Here is a 24,624-nt window from a genome sequence, read left to right as displayed (position 1 = left end):
TGCACGCACGCGCACACACACACACACACACACACACACACACACACACACACACACACACACACACACACACACACACACACACACACACACACACACACACACACACACACACACACACACACACACACACACACACACACACACACACACACATCAGAAACACATGGCTTCTAAAGCTAGAACAGAGTATTCACCCTCTGTGGATGCATGGTTTGCTTTGGCACCAGAGCTTAAGGACAATGGTGTGTGTCTCTAACCATATGGCCTGCTCCTAGGGCAGTGTGAAGGTAAAATAAGAGGTGTGATTCCCTGGGGCTGTATGGGCTATGTGTGAATTTTCATTGACACTGCTTTCAATGTGGGACTGGAGGGTAATACAATGACATTTCAATGTCCTCTATAGATTTGTGTCCTGTATGACTTCTCTGTCTGCCTGCTTGTCTGCCGACCTGTCTCCCTAGCTGTCTGCCTGTTTGTCTGCCTGCCTGCCTGCCTGCCTGCCTGTCTGTCTGTCTGTCTGTCTGTCTGTCTGTCTGCTTGTCTTCCTGTCTGCCTGTCGAACTGCCCGTCTGCCTGCCTGTCTGCATGTCTGTCATAATGGCAGAGCTTGTAGAGTCATGTGCATTTAGATTTGCTAAATAGACTGCATAATGCTTGTATAACACAGTGGATTGCATTGTGTGCGTTGTCCTGGCACACATGAATAACATAATAAGGTTTTCATTTGCATACAATCTATAAACAACAACAAACAACACACAAAAATAGCATTATAATTGGATGGAAACATTTCTGGGAATGCTGATGTGCTCATTTCATGACATTTAAGTAGAGTGAAATAACAGGGAGAAGAAATGGCTGTGCCCCACTCCTCTCCATTCCCTTCCCCTAAATGATGAAATGAAGGTACAGAGGACTGTGAGTGGCTGCACACCACTGGCACCATTACTGTTAATAATTTAAACAGTAAGCGACGACTCAAGGGTTCTCTCTCCAGCTTGGCGTCGGAGGATTGTCACAAACCACTCCTGGAGTGACTCGTTCCACTGAAGCAGGAAATTAACACTCGTAGAGTAGACACTGGCATGACGAGAGGAGGGGCGAGACAGACAGACAGACAGAAGGTGGGCTACACTTCAGGAAAACATTACGTGGTCAAAACTAAACGGTAGGATATTGAATGAAGAGTCCTGAATATGCCATTACATTATATTGTTTTACACATATTTAACACCTGTTTTGGGTAGGCACAAAACTACCTTCATACTCCCATTAATTTTTTACAACCGGTACCGGTTACCTTCAGACGTGTCCGGTGACACTTGTTGGGGTCGAGCAAAACTGCGAACACCATCGTGTTCATGAGAATCTCCCCTTTCCACAGTGGGGTCATAGTTTGTAGGTCAAACGGTTCGGACGCTACAAACAGAAGTTGGCACATCGATGGTACCGACTTCAGACGAGTCCCCTAACATGTGTGGGGGTCGTAGAGCAAAACGGAGACCACCATTGTGTTCGTGAGAGTCTCCCCTTTCCATAGAATGGTCATAGTTTGTAGGTCAAACCGTTCGGACACTACAGACATTTTTGTGAGAAGACCGATTTTTGGGTTGTCTCATGGTCTGACAGACACCTTTCTAGCTCTGCCACCTTTCACCGCAGATGCGAAAGTGCAACATAGGCGGATGTGGGGAATTGCAAAAAAACAGATATCTCTATCTTAAACTGATGGATTTTGATGGGGATTGTCTTACTATGTTACTTAGATTAACACAATAGTGGGTCAATCGACACTAGGAAGTTAACAGGAATACTAATTTACATTTTATTAACACATTTTGGCAATGTAATGGCTGTGTGTGAATGATCAAAGGGGGAAACCAAAGTGAAATCATAAATAAATCTAAACTGACGTTTGCCTGTAAATGCCAGTCTTGATGAGCGGGTGTGGCTTAATTTCATGGAAACCGTTTAGAACAGAAATTCAGGCAACAATTAAGAGCCATTTCCTCTTCCTCTGGTGTTTGATTGAGGTACGACTTAGAGAGAGAAGGAGCCTGCAGAGAGGGGCATTAAATCCCTCTTGTCATTGTTTAATTGACTCAGCGTGGAGGGAAGGGGGGAGGACGGGGATGAGGGAAAAGGATGGAAGGGGAAAAAACGGGGGAGGCAGGCAGGGGGGCAGTCTAATCCTGATGCGTGGGTTTAATTGCATGGGCAGAACAGGGGAGGAAGTGGCAGGGGATTACCCTCTCTCCCTCTCCCTGTCTCTCCCTGTCTCTCTCTCTCAATCTCTCTCTCTCTCTCTCTCTCTCTCTCTCTCTCTCTCTCTCTCTCTCTCTCTGTCTCTCTCTCTCTCTATCTCTCTCTCTCTCTCCCTCTCTCGCTCTCGCTCTCTCTCTCTCGCTCTCTCTCTCTCTCTCTCTCTCTCTCTCTCTCTCTCTCTCTCTCTCTCTCTCGCTCTCTCTCTCCCTCTCCCTGTCTCTCCCTGTCTCTCCCTGTCTCTCTCTCTCCTCTCTCTCTCTCTCTCTCTCTCTCTCTCTGCCCCCCCACTGAGAAGTGCTGTGAGCTGCTCTGAGTGCTGCTGCACTGTGGTAGGCCTGCCTGCTGGAGTACCAGGGAGATCGATGTGGAGAAACATACTGATGGACGACTGACCACTTCAATCATGACCCAGAACAGTGACTTTAATACTTGAGAAATGGCAGATTGAAAGCAATCCTTATTCAGCTTACTGTGGCAAATGAGAAGCTATTGATTTCAATATTTGACCAAATTGCATTTCCAACCCTGGCATTAGACTAGCTGTGATCAGCGAGAACTGAAACCCAGAGGGACAGAAAATCAAGCAGTATTCATCACATTCAAGACCTCGTCTGTCCACATTTAAGCAGTGCTCTGCGTTTGTGGGTTCGCCCATTGAAATTGACTGTAAGTTCTTAAAGTGGTCTCTCCTCTCTATAAATGCAACCATTTCAGTGTAGTTTGAGGCCTATGGAAGCCAGCCAGCAGTCCCAGTCTCCCAGGACTGCTCTAAAGACTCCATTACCAGTAATGCCCCTCTTCCTGGGTAGCGGCCTCAGAGGCTGTCCACACGGGCATAATGAAGATCGATAGACTCTGTTTATTTTCTGATGCTGACAGGAAAAGCATGTCTCGCCTCGACTGTGATCCATCATCAAAGCCTGCACACTACTCTGATAGCCAGGGGAGTGTGTGTATGTGTGTGTGCGTGCGTGCGTTCGTGCGCGAGAATGCTTACGTGCGTGTGTGTGCGCGTGCATGTTAAATTTTAACCCTTAAACTCAGTTACTGTAATATATCTGGATAAATTTGCAATATTGAATTTAAGTGGAGCCCACCAGATTAGGCTAAATAACTCACACATAACTGTCATAAGGCCTCTCCTCAGACACTTTACCGTTAACTTAAAGCAGTAAATCTGAGTCATCCTTTCCCACAGACAACTGAATGGTACAGGGGAAATATAGATGATGACCTAATTAATGGAGAGCGCAAAAAGGATAGAAATGCATGAGTTTGACTCCCTCAGCAGGTCCTACTGGTGAACCACAGGGAATTAGAGTGTGGGGAGGGGGTGGGGGGGCAGATATAGTGGGCTAGAAGCAGCAGCAGAGGCTACAGGATGGTTTTGCTGGGTTAATTGTGTTGACCCTTTATGGTACGGGTTAGCACTGCGGTAACTGGGGCTATGGATATCAATGTATAGGTAGCTAGCCTTTACAGACAGCCCTGTACAGCTGCCGGGACACTTCATTCCACTCTGATGGCGAAAGAAGTTTCAGCTATAACAGCAATCTGTCCCATCTATCATGGAATACAATTGTGTAGTTCCATCAGTTATAGGACTTCCAGCAGCTCAGCATCTGTCTCCTGCTCTGCTCTCGCTGATTATGCAGAGATGTACTTACAGTTAAACAATAGGAACACATTACACTCTTTCTGGAGGAGTCTGTATGTGGGTAGCTGATTGACAGCTTATTTCTCTACATCACAATCTTGCTCTCAGAGGAGGACAAAGAAAGGATTTTGACTGCCGCTTGTAGCTGTAGTTTTGAATGCCATCCATCCCCCACTACACACACACACACACACACACACACACACACACACACACACACACACACACACACATACATACATACATGTGACACACACACCGAGAGCCACACCTGTGCTAGGCTCCAGAGCGTCTCTTTCCTTTTGACAGCACACAGCTGCTCTGTTAATTAACCACGAGGGTTCATGAGTGAGGTTAATTAAACAGCGTGTCTCATCACATTCCCATAAAGAACAGGCTTTTGGGTGGCTTTCCCTCTTCCTCGCCATCTCCCAACTTCCTTCTTTACTTCAACCTTGTGTTAGGCTCTATTGACTGGTGCAATGCTAGAGGAATAAGGCTTTAACCTAACAAGTGAACAAAGATGGAACCACCCAAAATAAGAAGAGATCTCAAAAGGGACAGTGGCATTTGAAGACATTTTAATAATAAATAATGTGGTAAAATGACAATGTTTTTTTTCATCTCATTTATAACATACTCAGTAATGAAATGAAATATCATGGCTGACATCATGAACATAGTTGTGTAATTCTTTTAAACATGGCAAACTCCAAACAAATGTCAGGTGTCCTCAGCGAACATCGTTTCACATATTTTGTACATGTGTAGGAAGTAAAGAAATGGCCTCAAAGCTTGGCCTAGATGTAGCCATAACGGAGCTAAACCCAACAACAACATGCTGTTCCATCTCCAAGCTGCAGGATTTTCAAGTCCCAGTATTTCGTCACCAGTCCTTTTTTTGGGTCAGTATTAATTTCACTTCCTTCAACCCTGTCTTGTTGGGAAACAATGGTGGATGTGTCACTGTGTGCTGGTTGCTTATGGAGAAAATGCTACCCATCATCAGGCATGGATAAGTCCATTTTCCAGGATGGATCCATCAACATTTCCACCCTTAACTTATCTGGAAATGAGACTACTAGTAAGAGAAATGGGGCTTCCTCACCCTTCTCTATTGGTACAATGTGTCCCTCAGCTTGTCTCCTGTCTCTCTCACTTCCTCATAAGTGCATTTGTAGACATGAGGGTATAGTCCGACCAACACAGTAGTTTGTGTCATAATAAATGGATGAATGTGGTCACTGCTTTGGGCAATGTCCCCTTCAGTCCAAATGATCACTCTGGTTTCAATTAAACCTAAGCTAGACAGGGGATTCTCGTTTCCATCCCAATCCTTAACATAAACAGAATATTAAGACACATAACACTAGTTCAATCGTATACAGAAAACGATTAACAACATTATTTTTTATCATTGTTCCTCTTTTAAGACGGAACGTCATAGATAACAATGGTTTAAAATAAAGTTAAGTGATTGTGCTTTTGAAACCAAAGTAGAACAAATAACGCAAATTGACAAGACCAACATCAATAACAAAACAATAACAGTGCATTACAAAAATACATTAAAAAGAAATGTAAAAATCCCATTGTAGCAAATTTGTTCAGCAAAATGACCGAACAATTTACAAGATGGATGGTGAAGTCCAAATATTAATTACAGTAATATAACAGGCGCAACAGACATGCCAAGACCAGTCTGAGGTACCACACAGCAGGTGGTCCTAGACAAGGTATCTGTATACAACAGTTATCTAATGTGCATGTACTTTCATATTAGGCACTAGCTCACCACAGAGTCTGGCGGAAGCCAGTTCTCAACCAACAACTCAAGTAAACAATGATCTAATAATGCTTCATACCAGTGAGTGCACAAACTGAACCGTGATCGCACCTTTTTTCTCTCACTTTCTTTTTCCCTCCAAAATGGCATCAAATGAGAAATTGTAAAAAGAAAAACTAATATTAAGTATTGTTCTGTTTTTTTTCCTTCTTCTGTATGATAAGAAAAGTAATTTACATAATAGTCACTGATGTCAGATTCAAGCCTTCCTGTGAGGGCATTGTGGGGGTTTCCTGTCCTCTTCCCACGATCCTCAGCTCTCCAGCAGCTGCGGACACAAGACACAAGTTTATAATGCAACCCCTCGAATAATGGCCATCAAAATAAGCTCATAGACATACTAGATTTTGGGCATAGAATTTCAACTAATGGAAAAGAGTAAACTAACACTTTTATGAGTATCTTGTTCTCACCTCTAGTTCCTCTTCCTGGGTCTGGAAGCCTGCGATGCTGGGCAGCGTGTCTGTGGGGTTCCTACGGGCCCCGGGGGCCCCATCTCTCCTCCGGCCCCCTGAGCCCCGGGAGGACATGGAGCTGGAGGAGCTCTGAGCCTGGCTCTGGCCCTGCACCGAGGGGAACGAGGGCCTGCTGTACGGGAGGATGTCTTCAGAACCTGGGACAGAGAGGGATTCAAGGGGATTTATTTTGACATGTAGGAACCACATAAAAGCATAAAGTTATAAAGCTCATATTTGCGCTACTTTGTTCCAATACACAAACCACATTGGAAGTAGACTACATTGCAGTAAGTACCTGGGTGTTGACGGGCTTTGCTGCTCCCCTTGCCTCCCTGTGGAGTCCTGTTCTTGTCCTGGGCCTCCAGTCTCTCCACAGAGCCCTCTCTGGTCCTCTGGCCTCCCTGTGGAGTCCTGTTCTTGTCCTGGGCTTCCCGTCTCTCCACAGAGCCCTCTCTGGTCCTCTGGCCCCCTGCACTCCCTCTCCGGCCCCGACCCTCCCCAGAGCCAATCCTAGGGAGCGTGGCCCCCCTCACCTCATAGCCACACCGCGACATGTGACTAGGAGACTTCAAGGGCATACAGGAGTCTGAGGAGAGAAGAACACAGAAATGGAACTTCAGACTTTATTTACCAAGGAATTTGTATGGTACAGCTGAGAGAAGTCAATGTGAGAGCCGTTCCGTGAAGTGACCCGTGTCTCAGACCCAGTCCCTTACCATCAGTGAAGTCGTTCCTCTGCTGGTGGCCAGCCTGGGCCTGGTGCTGCTTGTGCCTCTTGGGCGGTCTCTTCTGCATCACTGCAGAGCTCATGTTGCTGTCTGTGGACAGGGGGCTGCTGGGACGATGGTGCCTTCGCCCTGAGGGAACATACAAACATTCAGTACATGGATGTTTATATAAGAAGGTAGAGTTGAAGTCGGAAGATTACATACACCTTAGCCAAATACTTTTAAACTCAGTTTTTCACAATTCCTGACATTTAATCCTAGTAAAAATTCCCTGTTTTAGGTCAGTTAGGATCACCACTTTATTTTAAGAATGTGAAATGTCAGAATAATAGTAGAGAGAATGATTTATTTCAGCTTTTATTTCTTTCATCACATTCCCAGTGGGTCAGAAGTTTACATACACTCAATTAGTATTAGGTAGCATTGCCTTTAAATTGTTTAACTTGGGTCAAACGTTTCGGATAGCCTTCCACAAGCTTCCCACAATAAGTTGGGTGTATTTTGGCCCATTCCTCCTGACAGAGCTGGTGTAACTGAGTCAGGTTTGTAGGCCTCCTTGCTCGCACACGCTTTTTCAAATCTGCCCACAACTTTTCTATAGGATTGAGGTCAGGGCTTTGTGATGGCCACTCCAGTACCTTGACTTTATTGTCCTTAAGCCATTTTGCCACAACTTTGGAAGTATGCTTGGGGTCATTGTCCATTTGGAAGACCCATTTGCGACCAAGCTTTAACTTCCTGACTGATGTCTTGAGATGTTGCTTCAATATATCCACATCATTTTCCTTCCTCATGATTCCATCAATTTTTTTGAAGTGCACCAGTCCCTCCTGCAGCAAAGCACCCCCACAGCATGATGCTGCCACCCCGTGCTTCACGGTTGGGATGGTGTTCTTCGGCTTGCAAGTATCCCCCTTTTTTCCTCCAAACATAACGATGGTCATTATTAATATTAATATTAATTATTAATATGCCATTTAGCAGACGCTTTCACCCAAAGCAACTTAAAGTCATGTGTGCATACATTTATACGTATGGGTGGTCCCGCGGATCGAACCCACTACCCTGGCGTTACAAGTGCCATGCTCTACCAATTGAGCCACAGAGGACCACATTATGGCCACATTATGGCCAAACAGTTCTATTTTTGTTTCATCAGACCAGAGGACATTCCTCAAAAAAGTACGATCTTTGTCCCCATGTGCAGTTGTAAACCGTAGTCTGGCTTTTTTATGGCGGTTTTGGAGCAATGGCATCTTCCTTGCTGAGCGGCCTTTCAGGTTATGTCGATATAGGACTAGTTTTACTGTGGATATAGATACTTTTGTACTTGTTTCCTCCAGCATCTTCACAAGGTCCTTTGCTGTTGATTGATTTGCACTTTTTGCACCAAAGTACGTTCATCTCTAGGAGACCGAACGCGTCTTCTTCCTGAGCGGTATGACGGCTGCGTGGTCCCATGGTGTTTATACTTGCGTACTATTGTTTGTACAGATGAACATGGTACCTTCAGGCATTTGGAAATAGCTCCCAAGGATGAACCAGACTTGTGGAGGTCTACAATTTTTTTTCTGAGGTCTTGGCTGAATTATTTTGATTTTCCCATGATGTCAAGCAAAGAGGCACTGGGTAGGCCTTGAAATACATCCACAGGTACACCTCCAATTGACTCAAATTATGTCAATTAGCCTATCAGAAGCTTCTAAAGCCATGACATCATTTTCTGGAATTTTCCAAGCTGTTTAAAGGCACAGTCAACTTAGTGTATGTAAATCTCTGACCCACTGGAATTGTGATACAGTGAATTGTAAGTGAAATAATCTGTCTGTAAACAATTGTTGGAAAAATTACTTGTGTCATGCACAAAGTAGATGTCCTAACCGACTTGCCAAAACTATAGTTTGTTAACAAGAAATTTGTGGAGTGGTTGAAAAACGAGTTTTAATGACTCCAACCTAAGTGTATGTAAACTTCCGACTTCAACTGTATATCTAGTATTTTTCTTCTGACCCTTCCCTTTCCTCCTCACCTGCTGGCCCTGTGTCCTCTGGGAACCTGGCCATGCGTAGGCCTGCTGTGTAGTCCCCAGTGTTTGCCACAGCCTGGGCGAAGTCTGCATCTGTGAAGAAGGATCCGTCTGAGGAGCTGATGGCACTGGAGCGTCCTGACGAGCCGTTGTCCTCCTCGGAGGCCGAGCCCCAGCCGTTGATCATGGAGCCCGTCACGGAGCTCTCCAGGTCCCCAGTGCTGGAGGCCGGCGTCTGCTCCAGCCCCCGGAGGTGCAGCCTGCGTGGGGGAGGGTGGTGCTGGTGGTGGGGCTGTTTCTGGTGGGGCTGGGGGTTATTTTGGTGCTGGTGGTAGTGACCCTGGGCCATCTCCGCATCCGTCTCATCCGCTGCCTCTTCTTCTTCTTCATCCTCCTCCTCCTCTTCCTCCTGCCCATCAGTATCCAGTGCCAGGGGGCTGGAGATGTAGCCGTAGGTGTGTGGAGGGGAGAGGGGGCGCGGGGGAGGGGGTGGGCTGGCTGCGTGTTGTCTAAGAAGGGAAAAAGGGAAAGGATCAAAGCATGGATCAATAAACAGTTGTAGCTGGGATGAGTGAGATGCAGTGTGAGTTGGGCTCATAGTTACCTGTGGTGGTCTGTTCCGTTGTGTAGGCTGTTGTGCTGGTCTCCTTGGGGTGAGGGGGTGAGAGTGGCTGTAGAGTGGTGACTGTAGGACATACCCGCAGGGGAAGAGGCTGCCCCTCTGACAGGGGGAGTGGGACACCTATCCATACCCTCGTCCGCCTCCTGCTCTTCCTCCTCCATCTCATCCGGATGCAGGTACATCCGTGAGGTAAGCATTGGGCATGGGGCATCTGGGTTAAAGCTTTTTTCCATGTGCAGGGTATACTCATCACAGCTCCGGCTTGGTGGGGGGTTGGCAGGGGGAGGGGGCAGAGGTTCACCCCAGTTCACTGTGTTAGTTTTGGGTAGTTTGGGGGTGCGAGTTCCCTTCTTATGACTTTGGCTCCCTGCAGAGACAATAGAAAAAACTATTCGAACATACTGCAGAACAAAATACTTATTTGTCCTATTGCTATAATCAGAGTGCTCAGTCTCTCACCAGAGGTACTGTTGCTGCCCCTGTCAGAGCTGTGGTGGGAGCCTCCTGTGCTGTGTTCATGGGCCTGGTTATAGGGGATGGTGCCTTGCAGGGGCCCATCTCCTCTATAGTGGTCTGAAGACACAGCAGCGACAGAGAGAAAGAGACAGCCTGAGTTAAACAGATATGTTGACCAGGGGCGTTGCCAAAGGGGGGTCATGGGGTGGCATCCCCCCATTCTCATTTAGTCAGAGTGCTGTCAGTCTGGCTCAGATTGGAAAGGAAAGGTTGGTGCGTTTGTTCTGGCAGTCAAGCAGAATTGGGCTGGCTTTAGGACCTTGCAGATGGCTCAGAGGCAGCGGGCAGGCTGTTTAGCGGTATTAGAGGTTTGGAGCAGGCGCGAAGACTTTGCTTGGCTGGCTGGCTTTAGGACTATGGAGAGCAGATTGACCAGATGCAGTGAACAGTTCAACTTCTCTCTCAGTTGACAAAGTGCAGAGGTGAAAGATGGCTTCGTAACTGCTGTTTGACTTGACAGGAAACTGGGCTGAGCTAGTGTGTAGCAGCTAATTGCTATATGTCATGTTTTTGTAGAATGTTGTGTATGTCCCTTATCGACTGAGGTTAATGAAGCTACAGCAGCCGAGGTGATAACGCTGGAGTCATTTTTGCTTGTTTTTGCTGTTCTCCAAATAGCATTTTAGGGCTTTTAAATTAGAAATGCTGTAAATCAGCTTAATCTTTCATAGAATTCCTTGGAGGGGGAAAAAATCCTTGGAGAAGGGAGTTACCACTGAACATGTATCTAACTTGAATATCTTCCCTATGTTCATTATAATTTCACATTAATGGTTCTTGGTCCCCACTTCAGCCCCCCCCCCCATGAAAAAGTTCCTTGAGCCCCTGATGTTGACTACACAGAGTAAAACAAATAAAGTAAAACATAATTAACTTCTGAAATACCCTCCCTCCAACCACTGCTACTGTAAGTCTCCAATCCTCTCACCTTTATTAAGCCTGTTGTTCTGCTCCATGATGTTATACTGCATCTGTGATTTCTGCAGCTGGGAGGGGGGCTGGTTCCAACAGCGTATGTCAGGGGCTCCGGCCCCAGCTGCTGCAGCCTTGTTCAGGATGCTGGACTGGATAAGCTGGGTGGTGGCGTAGGGGGTGGGCTCGTAGGGGGTGGGCGGCCCTCCCCCTGGGCCCATGTAGCACAGGCTGGGGTTGTTGAAAGTCTTGAGCTCGTTAAGTTTGTTGGAGAGGTCCACGTCGCTGTACACAGCCTGCTCAGGCCCCAGTAGACCCCCCTGCTGCTTCTCCAGCTGGCTGCCATAGTTGGCGATGCAGTCGGCTATGGAGAGGAGACCACATGGGGTTAGGTCTAGTAACACTTTACCCCTTCATTAACCCTTCACACAGGAAGTCAAGTCCTATACATAACACCATTAATTATCATGTTTTATGTTGAAGCCATGTTTAATTTTCCATTGCTCATTTGATTTGCATTATATCTCTATATACCATATGTTCCACTACTGGCACCTGACCACTATCACCAGAAGAGGTCTGTAGCGTTACTGACCTGGGCGGCTGTAGGTGGTCATGTTGCTGTCGCTGGTGCCGTTGCCACTGTTGCAGCAATTGATGTTGCAGTCTTTGTGGTTGGCACAGGCGTTCGGCCAGGAGTCTGCCAGCCACGGCTGGTTCACACTCTCCCCCATGTTCAGCAGCCCAGGTCTGAACCAGAACCACACAACCAAAACCATTATCACACAGAACAAGCTTTTACTCCAAGTCAAGTAAACTGGGTTTCAGTCAGGGATGTGTATGGGAGTTTCTGTCCTTCGTCAGTTATTAGACAGGGAGAGAACTCCCTCTGGTGGTTAGAGTAGGGAATATACTGTTGTTGCTTTTACCACCTACCCTCCTGCATTTCTCAAACACCATAATACGTGCTATATAGACAGTGGGAAAAGCCTATCTGGTAAAGTGTACACATATAACCACACATTGGGATGATGCCCCTTACCTCCCAGCACTGCAGACAGACTCTCCTCCTCTCTGATAGGCCACTGAATCAAAGAAAGAGAACAAATGTGAGAAACACAAGAAAGAAACCAGCATGACAAATGAAAGAGGAAATCCAGGTTGGTGTGACCTGTCTGTCATTCTGTACTCATCCAGCTGTCCTTTCTTCAGTCTGACTCACAACTGATAGACACATCCTGTCATGAGTCATACTCTACACACACAAACACACACACACACACACAAACACACACACACACACACAGGTAACCCACACACGGGGCACTTGGCGTTGAGAGATGTACATGCAGAAAAACAAAATCAGTGTGAGAGTGTAAAACGTGATATCTCGACCCTGAGGCACACTTCACAATGAACGATCCCCCTTCAATTCAGACATGTCCTCTTCACTGGAGGGTGAGTCACCTCAACCACATGATTAGATACACTATCCTACTGCTACAATACAGTCAGTATGTTAAGGACAAGTGGGAACATGGGACTGTGGTTATGCCTCTCTACTCGTCACAAAGCATTGTGACTCAGCAGCACTGTCTGCCTTTGTTTCAGAGGGGTTGGGTTAAATACGGAAGACACATTTCAGTTGAATGCATTCAGTTGTACAACTGACTAGGTATCCCCCTTTCCCTTATGCTTTGTTGTGTGTCAGTTGTCTATGTCTGATCTAAGAGGATGGGACAGGGAGGGGCTAATGACCTCTTTAGGAGCTGTCTGTCACCTGATTCACATCATGTATGTAAATATATGCGCTCACTAACTGTAAGTCGCTCTGGATAAGAGCGTCTGCTAAATGACTAAAATGTCAAGTGTAAATGTAATGTCAGAACATCCCTTCACAGCCCTGTACTGACCTCCGTCTGAAATATATATTTTTAAATAATTGGTTTATGGATGTGAGGCCACCTAACTTATACACTAAGTCAATTAGCTGTTTGTATATGAGAATAGATTGGCCTTGAGTGCTGGGAGGAACAGAGTACATAAGGAGAGAACTGTGTTTGTGTACAGGCATCTCTGAATCATAGGGGCTTCAAGGTCAGTACACATATGGGTAAATAGCTGTGCCTTCAGCACACAAATACATGTTTACAGCAGAATACATTCATACATACCCGTGGGAGTGAAGGTGAATGATGGAACTGCAGGAACACACCCAAGGCCAAACAGAGGAGGGAGGGAAGGAGAGAAAAAGGAGATGGGAGAGAAAGTGAGAAGAGGGGTCATTTATTGATTGCAAAATATACATTTCGTAAGCCTGTGAAAAAAGCCCCACAAAAACCGCCAGACATATTGATGTGCGCACACACACTCAAACGCACGCACGCGCACGCACCAATCACTACCGCAGTGGTTTCAGGAACAAGTGGCCTTGTGGGTAATGGAGGTCACCTGTGGTCAGAGTGACGGCGATAACAGTGATAGAACACATGTCATAATACCTGGCTGACAGTCCCTACTCTAACTGTGTCTCACCAGGGAGAGGCGGCAGGCGCTGGCCTGGAAATGAGCCCTAAATGTCACCGTTTGAATGTCAGCGTAATCTGGGATGTGCCAGCTAGGCGTCTGATCGTCACTACCCTTTGAGTTCTTTGAGTCAGGGGAGAAGATTAGAACAAACCTCTTTTATGGGTGAGATGTGGTTATCAGGCTCCCTACTTTGAGGATTAAAGCAACTGACACTAGGCCAGTCACGCTATAGGCTACTGCAGAAAAACACACCTTAATGTGATTGAAGTGAATAAATGCAATTACCCTGGTGACACAGAGGACAGTGTCTAACCTGTGTGTCAGTGAGCTCAGGTTACCAGCATTCAGCCAAATGACCACAACACCAACCTAATGTCCTCCCTCCCTCCGTCCACCCCTCCTCATCTAATCACTGTCATGATCAGCATCTCTTCTCTTGTCCCTCCAATCTCTCCACAACAACATATTAGCTGGGTGTGATCCACCTTTGACACTCTACTGACTGCAGTATAATACTGTAAACACCTTCAAAGACACTGACATCAAAGAAAAAGTTCTCAGTCACACACACAGTCACCCATACACACACACAGTGTCACTAACTTTAAGCATCAGTTGTCAGAGCACCTTAGCAGTTGTCAGAGCACCTTACCAGCCCATCTGAAATTAGCCCACCCAACTACCTCATCCCCATATTGTTATTTATTTTGCTCATTTGCACCCCAGTATCTCCATTTGCACATCATCACTTGCACATCTATCATTCCCGTGTTAATACTAATTGTAATTATTTTGCACTATGGTCTATTTATTGCCTTACCTCCATAACTTACTACATTTGCACACACTATATATTTTCTGGTGTATTTTTGACGTTATGTTTTGTTTTACCCCATATGTAACTCTGTGTTGTTGTTTTTATCGCACTGCTTTGCTTTATCTTGGCCAGGTCGCAGTTGTAAATGAGAACTTGTTCGCAACTGGCTTACCTGGTTAAATAAAGGTGAAATAAAAAAAATAAAAAAATAAAAACAGTCACCAATACACACACACACAGTCACCCATACACACACCGATATATACACCTAAACCCACATCTACTACAGACCTTTGCGTATACCGGCGTAGCTGCTGCTAAGGCCGCTCCTCTTCTTGCGGTGGCGGTAAAGCCACACACTGAACACCATGAGGACCACCCAGCAGGTGGCACCGATGCCCGCTATGAACGCCGGCTGCTTGACCACGTCTGAGATCTGAGATAGCGTGTCCTGGTCCTCAGGACTGTCCATCATCTGACCCTTAGAGTCTGGAGGAGAGGGGGAGGAAGAGGAGGAGAGGAGATTGACACGTAGAACATGTACATAGTATATCCATCATAGAAAGTGAGGCTGATCCTGAAGGACAAACATCAGTCCTTCAAAACATTAAAGTTCAACTGAAGGGCAGGAGTCTGAGATGAAAAACAACATTATAGAGAGGAGATAGGAGAGTCAGCTGGAGAAAGGAGATATCTCTAAAGACATCTGGACACATAATCTGTCATGAAGAATGTTCTCATTCTCTGCTCCTCTTTAGAGTGATAGGCCAAGAGGTGAACTGGACGCCAAGGTTTGAGACTTGACTCAAGGTGACATTTTCTTAATGAATTGGCTCCATGAAGTTACTCTAAACACTTGATATGGATCATGTGAAAAGGCTGGAATGTGCTAAGAAGAAGGAGAGGTGGAAAATCGAGTGTCTGTGGTGTGTGTGCTTTTTGTTACGTATGGTGAAACTGAGACTAGGGCAGGAGACAGCTAAATGGTAATTATTTTTGATGATGATGATACCTAACTAAAAGCAATGTGAGCTGACTCAGGGACATGTTCATGTCGGGACTTGAGATAGACACCCTGTAATGTGTACATTGGTCATGGTGAGAACTGACACAGTATGCAAATCACACAGACCATCTATCCGATGGCTACAAATGAAAAGAGCTTAGACAGGATGAACTGGTGTTGACCTGAAGTAGACAGTGACAAAGATAATGGATTAACACTGAAATCACCTCTCCGCTTCCTGGTTCTGAGATCAGATAACGTTTGAAATGTATTTTTAGAAGCTCTAAATTTAGGGGAGGCTATCAGGTGTTAACTACAGTTGACCAGCTCACCAAGTTGAAAGAAGGTGACATCGCTCTTGACCCCTGGGCCGGCGGCATTGCTAGCGGCGACCTCCACGCTGTAGCGTATCCCTGGCACAAGGCTGGGGATCAGCACGGAGAAGGTGGAGCCATCTACTGTCCGGTTGATGTGGTAACGGCTCTCGTTGCCCAGGCACCAGATCTGGAGAGGAGAGGGTATAAGAAGGCGGGAGGATGATAGTAAGAGTGGGACTTGGTTCTTTCAGTAAATGCCAAAATACCTGTTTTAAGACATTTCAACATTAGCCCAGTAGATGGCAATGCCTCATCAATACTTGGTCCACCTTTGCTGAAGCAACTAAAAACACACACACCCAAGGAAGTTTGAGGGAAAAGGTGTGAGGCTTGAGGTTCTGCTCTATACCTCTCTCTGTTTGTTCCCCTCCCTCCATCTTACCTTGTACTCCTGTACCATTCCGTTCTGTTCCTCTTCGGAAGGTGGTTGCCAGGTGACCAGGATGGCGGTCCCATTGGCATCGCTCTTCGTCACGGTAATGCTCCGGGGGGCTCCACTGGGGGCTGAGACAGTAATACACCGTCAGACAGACACACAGACATCATGATGACATCAAAGACATTCACTCTCATTTGAGCTATGCTCAGCGTCTGCCATGTCTCTTACTGAACATGAAAGAACACTTAGTGACAATTCAAATCACATGCATCAGCCTGCCACATATGCAGTAGTTTTAGAGTATTCTGAATACATACAGTAAGCTCTAAACAAGAGGAATGTTACTGAACAGAATGATCATAACTAGCTAATGAACATTTTGTGGAATAAATCAAGGTTAATATCTTAAAATGTTTTGAATTGTAAAGTTATGGAACTAGAATGAATCATTTGTATTCATGTTGTGATAATTGTTAGCATTTGTAAGGTGAGCAGATTTTTGAAAATGTGCAACAATGTTTTCTCTGACGAGCTGGGGCATGGAATGCTATCTCGCTCATCCCTCTACATCCTCTTGCAATTATCTGCCTACGGGTATGAAACCCACATGAAGCCACAGGTCAATGTGGCAAGTTTTTCATCAATATAATACAGGAATTGACTGAGCTGATGCTGTGTTGAATGGTACATTGCTGGAGCTTTGGTAATGCCTGGAGGCTTTGTGTCCTGTGCTGTGGTGATGGTGCTAGTCACCTGATGAGAGCAATTAAACTGAATCAGTAGTGCATTGGCCTCGGGAGCTTAGTCACCTCCTGGTTAAAGATAATGAAAGCAGGCATGTCTGTTGTCTCGGGCTCGCTGGGGCTCTACGTATAAACTCAGATAACAATTAACAACGCAATTTGTCTCCACAGCTGCTGCTACGCACTCATCTATACAGAGTACACAAACTGTAAGAGCCCTTTGGAACCGTCACTACACACATATAAGCTTTAAACAATGTGAAACTCCCAAACCTCTCCAATGTTGATTACTACAACCATTCAGTAATGTCCACACATCTTCTCTGGAACAATTAGTAAGCACAGTATGGTGTAAGGGATGTGTTATGGTTTCTCAAAATTGTCATTCATTTACTTATACATGTAAAATGTCATTGTCTTTGTTTTAACTTGCCTAGACTACTAAAACTCTCACAAAACAACCTAATCCAACCTAACACTATAACGGCTGTATGAAACCTTTCATCTCCGTCCACACTTCCAATCACAACCCTCTCTAACAGCAGCCCTTGACCCCTGACCCCTGACCCCAGCCTCTTACCTTCCTCCAGCGTCCTGGCCACCTTAACCTCGCTGTCCGCTCCCTGAAACTCATCAAAGAAGGGACGCACTTTGAACTCGTAGGTGACCCCTTTCTTCAGCTGAGGCACCACAGCACCGTCCTCTCCAGGGGTCCGCACCTCGAACACGCCCCACTGCCCCCCTGGCTGGCCCAGCTCAGCAGACGCCCTGTACATCACCTTATAACCCTGTATGTACGGAGACTGCTGCTCCACCTAGTGGCAGAGAAGGGAAATAGATATTAGGATTTCTTAGCTGGCATCATACATTTTAGAAGAAGTGTTATGGCCGCGGGAAGATGTTTTGGGTTGGGGGTGCTGTCGAGGGGGGGGAGTAATAAAGGCCCAGTTCACTCATTTTGTGTAGCACCCCTACTTCCCACACTGGAAAAAGGAACACAACTGTAAATTAGTCTATTAAATAACTATAAAATATTGGTTGCCATGGCCATTGATTTTTAATATTGTAGTTCCAACCAAAGCAATTTAATTGTAAGCCTCTGGGATCTATGAAGCCAGTGTCAAAGAGCCATTATACCAGCAGGACATACTGTAGAACAGTGCTCGCAGATGTTGGCCAGTGTGTCGCATGTAGAAAAACACCACATTCAAAAGTAATATAAATTATGAACCATAACTCTCCTGCTACGTGTGTTGGGCTGGTAACCATATACAGAGAACATCCTCCAGGAGAGGTCTTTAGCCCTGTGCTATGTTGTCCCCCGAGCCCACGGGAGAGCTTAGGTTACACCCCCTCTCATCTCCCAGAGCTCAGAGAAACCACAGCATGAGGTCATCACTAGCCGCCAGTTTCCTGAGAGCCTGGGACTGGTTAGGACACTGCCAGGAGGACACTGCTAACCAGTACTCACAGAAACATTGTCCTCAGAGTTAGGTATCGTAGATACAGCTAAGGAACCTAGCACTTCATAAGCACTTTATGAATGACTGGGCCCATGACTTGTTACTTGGCAATGGCCTATAACAAAGTGTTATCACCCATTTTTTTAAGTATCATGTTCGTGTGTACTGTGCAGTGGCCCTATTAATAATTGTTTGTCCACGTATGCTGAAAGTCAAAAACCCTCCAACCAACGTCCACAGATGCTGGCCATGGGGATGCCTTCTCCCTGCCTGGTTGCCTGGCTTTGGCCCTGCTCAACTAAACACTCTGGCTCTGTTTAGGACTGCACCCCTGACATGTGCAGATGTCAGCTCATACATCACTGATGGAACTAACCCTTAGCCCTTCATGGGGGAGAGAGGGAGAAACGTCTCACAACGTATAAACGTCCTCTATCATAGGCCAGGATCAAAACTCACTCTGTCAGCACAGGTGGTCTTGATTAGGCCAATAGTTCCACATCCTACCCACATCTTCACACAGCTGGCTATACAGCACAGTCTATGCCTACAGACTCAACTATGTGTTCTGAAGAACATCATTTCTCAATAAATGTAATCATATTTGTGTAGCCTTTTGTGAATATTAGGCATAGCCATGCCAGCACAGCACGGTGTAGGGAGACCAACAGAACAAGCAGTGTAAGAAACTGGGTGTAATAATTCTAAAACAGCTGACACAGACAAACACTAGGGTAACCTCTTCTGGCAGGACTTTATCTGCAGACAGCCCAGGCCCTGTTAGGCCCAGTTAGGCCCAGTTAGGCCCAGGGCCAGGACTCTACTCACTGTCCACTGCACCCTGACGGAGGAGGAGGAGAGGATGGTGGGGTTGTGCAGATTGACCACCACGTCCCCTAGCTCCCTCTGGATCTGACGGTGGTCCACTCCTTGGCTTGTGGGAGGGGTGTCTGCATGGGGACACAGAGACAGGAAGTGGTTAGCTCACTCAGGCACTCACTCTGCCCCAGCCAAGCCATGTGGTTAGGATATGAGAACCACTAAGTCTCAGTGTCTCTGTCATCAGATAAATGTTACTCTATCATCAGGTAGAGCTGGTAGAGGAGAGGGTTGTCTCACCTTGTGTTCTGACAGCATCAGTGATAGGGCTGGGGTCACTGAGGCCGTAGGCGTTGGCTGCTCTCACCAAGAACAGGTAGACTGCACCTGGCTTGAGGTTCTTCAGGACAAAGGTCTCTGTCTTCACGTGGTCAGCCAGAGTCACCCAGCTACTCCCCGACGCGTGACTGCACAGAGGGAGGAATAATGGTCAATCACTCACAACAGTGCATACACAGTGCCTTCAGACAGGATTCATACTCCTTGACTTATTCCACATTTTGTTGTGTTACAGCCTGAATTCAAAATTGATTAAATTCATTTGTTTTCTCACCCATCTACACACAATACCCCATACTGACAAAGTGAAAATGTTTTTAGAAATGTTTGCATATTTATTGAAAATGAATTACAGAAATAATCAATTTACGTAAGTATTCAAACCCTTTGCTATGACACTTCAAATTGAGCTCATGTGCATCCAATGTCCTTTGATCATCCTTGAGATGTCACTACAACTTGATTAGAGTCCACCTGTGGCTAATTCAATTGTTTGGACATGATTTAGAAAGAAACACACCTGTCTATATAAGGTCCCACAGTTGACAGTGCATGTCAGAGCAGAAACTATACCATGAAGTCCAAGGAACTGTCTGTAGATCTCCGAGATAGAATTGTGATGATGCATTTACATTGGGGAGAACAAGTATTTGATACACTGACGATTTTGCAGGTTTTCCTACTTACAAAGCATTTAGAGGTCTGTAATTTTTATCATATGTACACTCCAGAATATCACATTGTATGATTTTTAAGTAATTAATTTGCATTTTATTGCATGACATAAGTATTTGATCACCTACCAACCAGTAAGAATTCCAGCTCTCACAGACCTGTTAGTTTTTCTTTAAGAATCCCTCCTGTTCTGCACTCATTACCTGTATTAACTGCACCTGTTTGAACTCGTTACCTGTATAAAAGACACCTGTCCACACACTCAATCAAACAGACTCCAACCTCTCCACAATGGCCAAGACCAGAGAGCTGTGTAAGGACATCAGGGATAAAATTGTAGACCTGCACAAGGCTGGGATGGGCAACAGGACAATAGGCAAGCAGCTTGGTGAGAAGGCAACAATTGTTGGCGCAATTATTAGAAAATGGAAGAAGTTCAAGATTACGGTCAATCACCCTCAGTCTGGGGCTCCATGCAAGATCTCACCTCGTGGGGCATCAATGATCATGAGGAAGGTGAGGGATCAGCCCAGAACTACACGGCAGGACCTGGTCAATGACCTGAAGAGAGCTGGCACCACAGTCTCAAAGAAAACCATTAGTAACACACTATGCCGTCATGGATTAAAATCCTGCAGCGCACGCAAGGTCCCCCTGCTCAAGCCAGCGCATGTCCAGGCCCGTCTGAAGTTTGCCAATGACCATCTGGATGATCCAGAGGAGGAATGGGAGAAGGTCATGTGGTCTGATGAGACAAAAATAGAGCTTTTTGGTCTAAACTCCACTCGCCGTGTTTGGAGGAAAAAGAAGGATGAGTACAACCCCAAGAACACCATCCCAACCGTGAAGCATGGAGGTGGAAACATCATTCTTTGGGGATGCTTTTCTGCAAAGGGGACAGGACGACTGCACCGTATTGAGGGGAGTATGGATGGGGCCATGTATCACGAGATCTTGGCCAACAACCTCCTTCCCTCAGTAAGAGCATTGAAGATGGGTCGTGGCTGGGTCTTCCAGCAGGACAACGACCCGAAACACACAGCCAGGGCAACTAAGGAGTGGCTCCGTAAGAAGCATCTCAAGGTCCTGGAGTGGCCTAGCCAGTCTCCAGACCTGAACCTAATAGAAAATCTTTGGAGGGAGCTGAAAGTCTGTATTGCCCAGCGACAGCCCCGAAACCTGAAGGATCTGGAGAAGGTCTGTATGGAGGAGTGGGCCAAAATCCCTGCTGCAGTGTGTGCAAATCTGGTCAAGACCTACAGGAAACGTATGATCTCTGTAATTGCAAACAAAGGTTTCTGTACCAAATATTAAGTTCTGCTTTTCTGATGTATCAAATACTTATGTCATGCAATAAAATGCAAATTAATTACTTAAAAATCATACAATGTGATTTTCAGGATTTTTTTTCCGTCTCTCACAGTTGAAGTGTACCTATGATAAAAATTACAGACCTCTACATGCTTTGTAAGTAGGAAAACCTGCAAAATCGGCAGTGTATCAAATACTTGTTCTCCCCACTATATCTGGGGAAGGGTATAAATCAATTTCTAGAGTGTTGAAAGTTTCCAAGAGGACAGTGGTCTCCATCATTGGGAAATTGAACAAATATGGAACTACTCAGACTCTGCCTAAAGCTGGCCATCCAACCAAACTGAGCAACCGGGCAAGAAGGACCTTAGTCAGAGAGGTGACAAAGAACCCAATGAACAATCTGACAGAACTACAGAGTTCCTTGGCTGAGCTGGGAGAACCTGCCAGTAGGACAACAGTCTCTACAGCACTTCACTAATCTGGGCTTTGTGGGAGAGTGGCCAGAGGAAAGCCACTCCTGAGAAAAAGCCACATGATAGCACGCCTGGAGTTTTCAAAAAGGCACGAGAAATACTCTGAGAGCATAAGGCAAAATATTCTGTGGTCTGAGGAGAAAGAAATTAACACTTTGGCCTGAATGCAAAGCACTATGTCTGGAGAAAACCAGGCACAGCTCATCACCCGTTTAACACCATCCCTACCGTGAAGCATGATGGGGGCAACATCATGCTATGGGAATGCTTTTCAGCGGCAGGAACTGGGAGACTGGTAAGGATAGGGGAACAATGAATAGAGTCAAATACAGGCAAATCCTTGATGAGAACCTGCTTCAGAGTGCAAACAACCTTTGAGTAGGGAGAAGATGTATGTTCCAACAGGACAATGACCCCAAGCATACAGCCAAAGCAATGCTTGAATGGTTTCAGAACAAGAATGTGAAAGTCCTTGAGTGGCCCAGCCAAAGCCCAGACTTGAATCCCATTGAAAATCTGTGGAAAGACTTGAAGATTGCTGTTCACTGCCACTCACCATCTAACTTAACAGAGTTTGAGAAAAAAGGAAGAATGGGAGAAAATCCCCAAATCCAGACGTGCAAAGCTGATAGACATACCCAAGATGACTCAAAGCTGTAATCGCCACCAAAGGTGCTTCTACAAAGTATTGACTCATGGGTGTGAATATTTATGTAAATTAGATATTTCTGTATTTCATTTTCAATAAAAAACATGTTTTCACTTTTTCATTTTGGGGTATTGTGTGTAGATGTTTGACCCAGAAAATATATTTAACCCATTTTGAATTCAGGCTGTAACACAACAAAATGTTGAATAAGTGAAGGGGTATGAATACTTTCTGAAGGCACTGTAGATACAGCCATGAACACACAAAATAGACACACATCTCGGCCCTCCTAAACTTACATTGGCTTGCGAAAGTATTCACCCCCCTTGGCATTTTTCCTATTTTGTTGCCTTACAACCTGTAATTAAAATAGATTTTTGGGGGTGTTGCATCATTTGATTTATACAACATGCCTACCACTTTGAAGATGCAAAATATGTTTTATTGTGAAACAAACAAGAAATAAGACAAAAAAACAGAAAACTTGAGCGTGCATAACTATTCAATAATTTGTAGAGCCACCTTTTGCAGCAGTTACAGCTGCAAGTCTCTTGGGGTATGTCTTTATAAGCTTGGCACATCTAGCCACTGGGATTTTTGCCCATTCTTCAAGGCAAAACTGCTCCAGCTCTTTCAAGTTGGATGGGTTCCGCTGGTGTACAGCAATCTTTAAGTCATACCACAGATTCTCAATTGGATTGAGGTCTGGGCTTTGACTAGGCCATTTCAAGACATTTAAATGTTTCCCCTTAAACCACCCGAGTGTTGCTTTAGCAGTATGCTTAGGGTCATTGTCCTGCTGGAAGGTGAACCTCCGTCCCAGTCTCAAATCTCTGGAAGACTGAAACAGGTTTCCCTCAAGAATTTCCCTGTATTTAGCGCCATCCATCTTTCCTTCAATTCTGACCAGTTTCCCAGTCCCTGCTGATGAAAAACATTCCCACAGCATGATTCTGCCACCACCATACTTCACTGTGGGGATGGTGTTCTCGGGGTGATGAGAGGTGTTGGGTTTGCACCAGACATAGCGTTTTCCTTGATGGCCAAAAAGCTCAATTGTAGTCTTATCTGACCAGCGTACCTTCTTCCATATGTTTGGGGAGTCTCTCACATGCCTTTTGGCAAACACCAAACATGTTTGCTTTGGTGGGCGGCCCTCTCTTGGCAGGTTTGTTGTGGTGCCATATTCTTTCCAATTTTTAACAATGGATTTAATGGTGCTCTGTGGGATGTTCAAAGTGTTGGATATTTTTTATAACCCAACCCTGATATGCACTTCTCCACAACTTTGTCCCTGACCTGTTTGGAGAGCTCCTTGGTCTTCATGGTGCCGCTTGCTTGGTGGTGCCCCTTGCTTAGTGTTGTTGCAGACTCTGGTGCCTTTCAGAACAGGTGTATATATACTGAGATCATGTGACAATTAGATTGCACACAGGTGGATTTTATTTAACTAATTATGTGACTTCTGAAGGTAATTGGTTGCACCAGATCTTATGTAGGGTCTTCATAGCAAAGGGGGTGAATACATATGCACGCATCACTTTTCCGTTATTAATTTTTTAGAATGTTTTGAAACAAGTTATTTTTTTCATTTCACTTCACCAATTTGGACTATTTTATGTATGTCCATTACATGAAATCCAAATAAAAAATCTATGTATATTACAGGTTGTAATGCAACAAAATAGGAAAAACGCCATGGGGATGAATACTTTTGCAAGGCACTGTACCTGAATGCCTCGATAACATAGGAAGTGGGCGTGGCCCCAGCGTTAGGGTTGGGTTTCCAGGACAGTGTGACAGAGGTGCGGCTGACGTCAGTCACGTCAGGCTTGGACGGGGCACTGGGGATCAGGTTAGGGTCTGTGGGTCGACCCGGCTGGACCACCATTCCAAACTCTTCCACCTCCACGTAGGCCCTCCAGGATGCCTCTCCACTGGGGCTGGACGCCAAACAGGTGTATACACCTGTATCTCCAAGCTGAGGAAACACAGTGTGAGAGTGGTT

The 24,624-nt window shown here is 45.6% G+C and overlaps 1 protein-coding gene across 1 annotated transcript in view; it reads right to left on the bottom strand.

Annotated features, from left to right (window-relative positions):
* Positions 1 to 4,490: 4,490 nt before the first annotated feature.
* The window catches only part of LOC311142997 (roundabout homolog 1-like), a 171,611-nt gene continuing 151,477 nt past the window's right edge, over positions 4,491 to 24,624 (bottom strand). Inside the window, exons 10-27 of the mRNA XM_084178786.1 lie at positions 24,347 to 24,597; positions 19,467 to 19,633; positions 19,176 to 19,297; positions 17,465 to 17,699; positions 16,145 to 16,266; positions 15,718 to 15,889; positions 14,671 to 14,868; positions 13,208 to 13,234; positions 12,076 to 12,118; positions 11,629 to 11,783; positions 11,050 to 11,397; positions 10,065 to 10,178; positions 9,588 to 9,972; positions 8,987 to 9,492; positions 6,946 to 7,086; positions 6,525 to 6,815; positions 6,185 to 6,384; positions 4,491 to 6,039 (exon numbers count right to left, since the gene is read on the bottom strand). Of these exons, the coding sequence (XP_084034912.1) occupies positions 6,025 to 6,039; positions 6,185 to 6,384; positions 6,525 to 6,815; positions 6,946 to 7,086; positions 8,987 to 9,492; positions 9,588 to 9,972; positions 10,065 to 10,178; positions 11,050 to 11,397; positions 11,629 to 11,783; positions 12,076 to 12,118; positions 13,208 to 13,234; positions 14,671 to 14,868; positions 15,718 to 15,889; positions 16,145 to 16,266; positions 17,465 to 17,699; positions 19,176 to 19,297; positions 19,467 to 19,633; positions 24,347 to 24,597 (3,492 nt within the window). The 3' untranslated portion in view covers positions 4,491 to 6,024. The remainder of the gene's footprint in view (positions 6,040 to 6,184; positions 6,385 to 6,524; positions 6,816 to 6,945; positions 7,087 to 8,986; positions 9,493 to 9,587; positions 9,973 to 10,064; positions 10,179 to 11,049; positions 11,398 to 11,628; positions 11,784 to 12,075; positions 12,119 to 13,207; positions 13,235 to 14,670; positions 14,869 to 15,717; positions 15,890 to 16,144; positions 16,267 to 17,464; positions 17,700 to 19,175; positions 19,298 to 19,466; positions 19,634 to 24,346; positions 24,598 to 24,624) is intronic.

This window comes from Coregonus lavaretus (assembly GCF_964263955.1).
Source record: "Coregonus lavaretus genome assembly, chromosome: 15".
Classification (NCBI taxonomy): domain Eukaryota; kingdom Metazoa; phylum Chordata; class Actinopteri; order Salmoniformes; family Salmonidae; genus Coregonus; species Coregonus lavaretus.
Note: the sequence above shows the minus strand (reverse complement) of the source record. Positions and strands in the feature narration are given on the sequence as shown.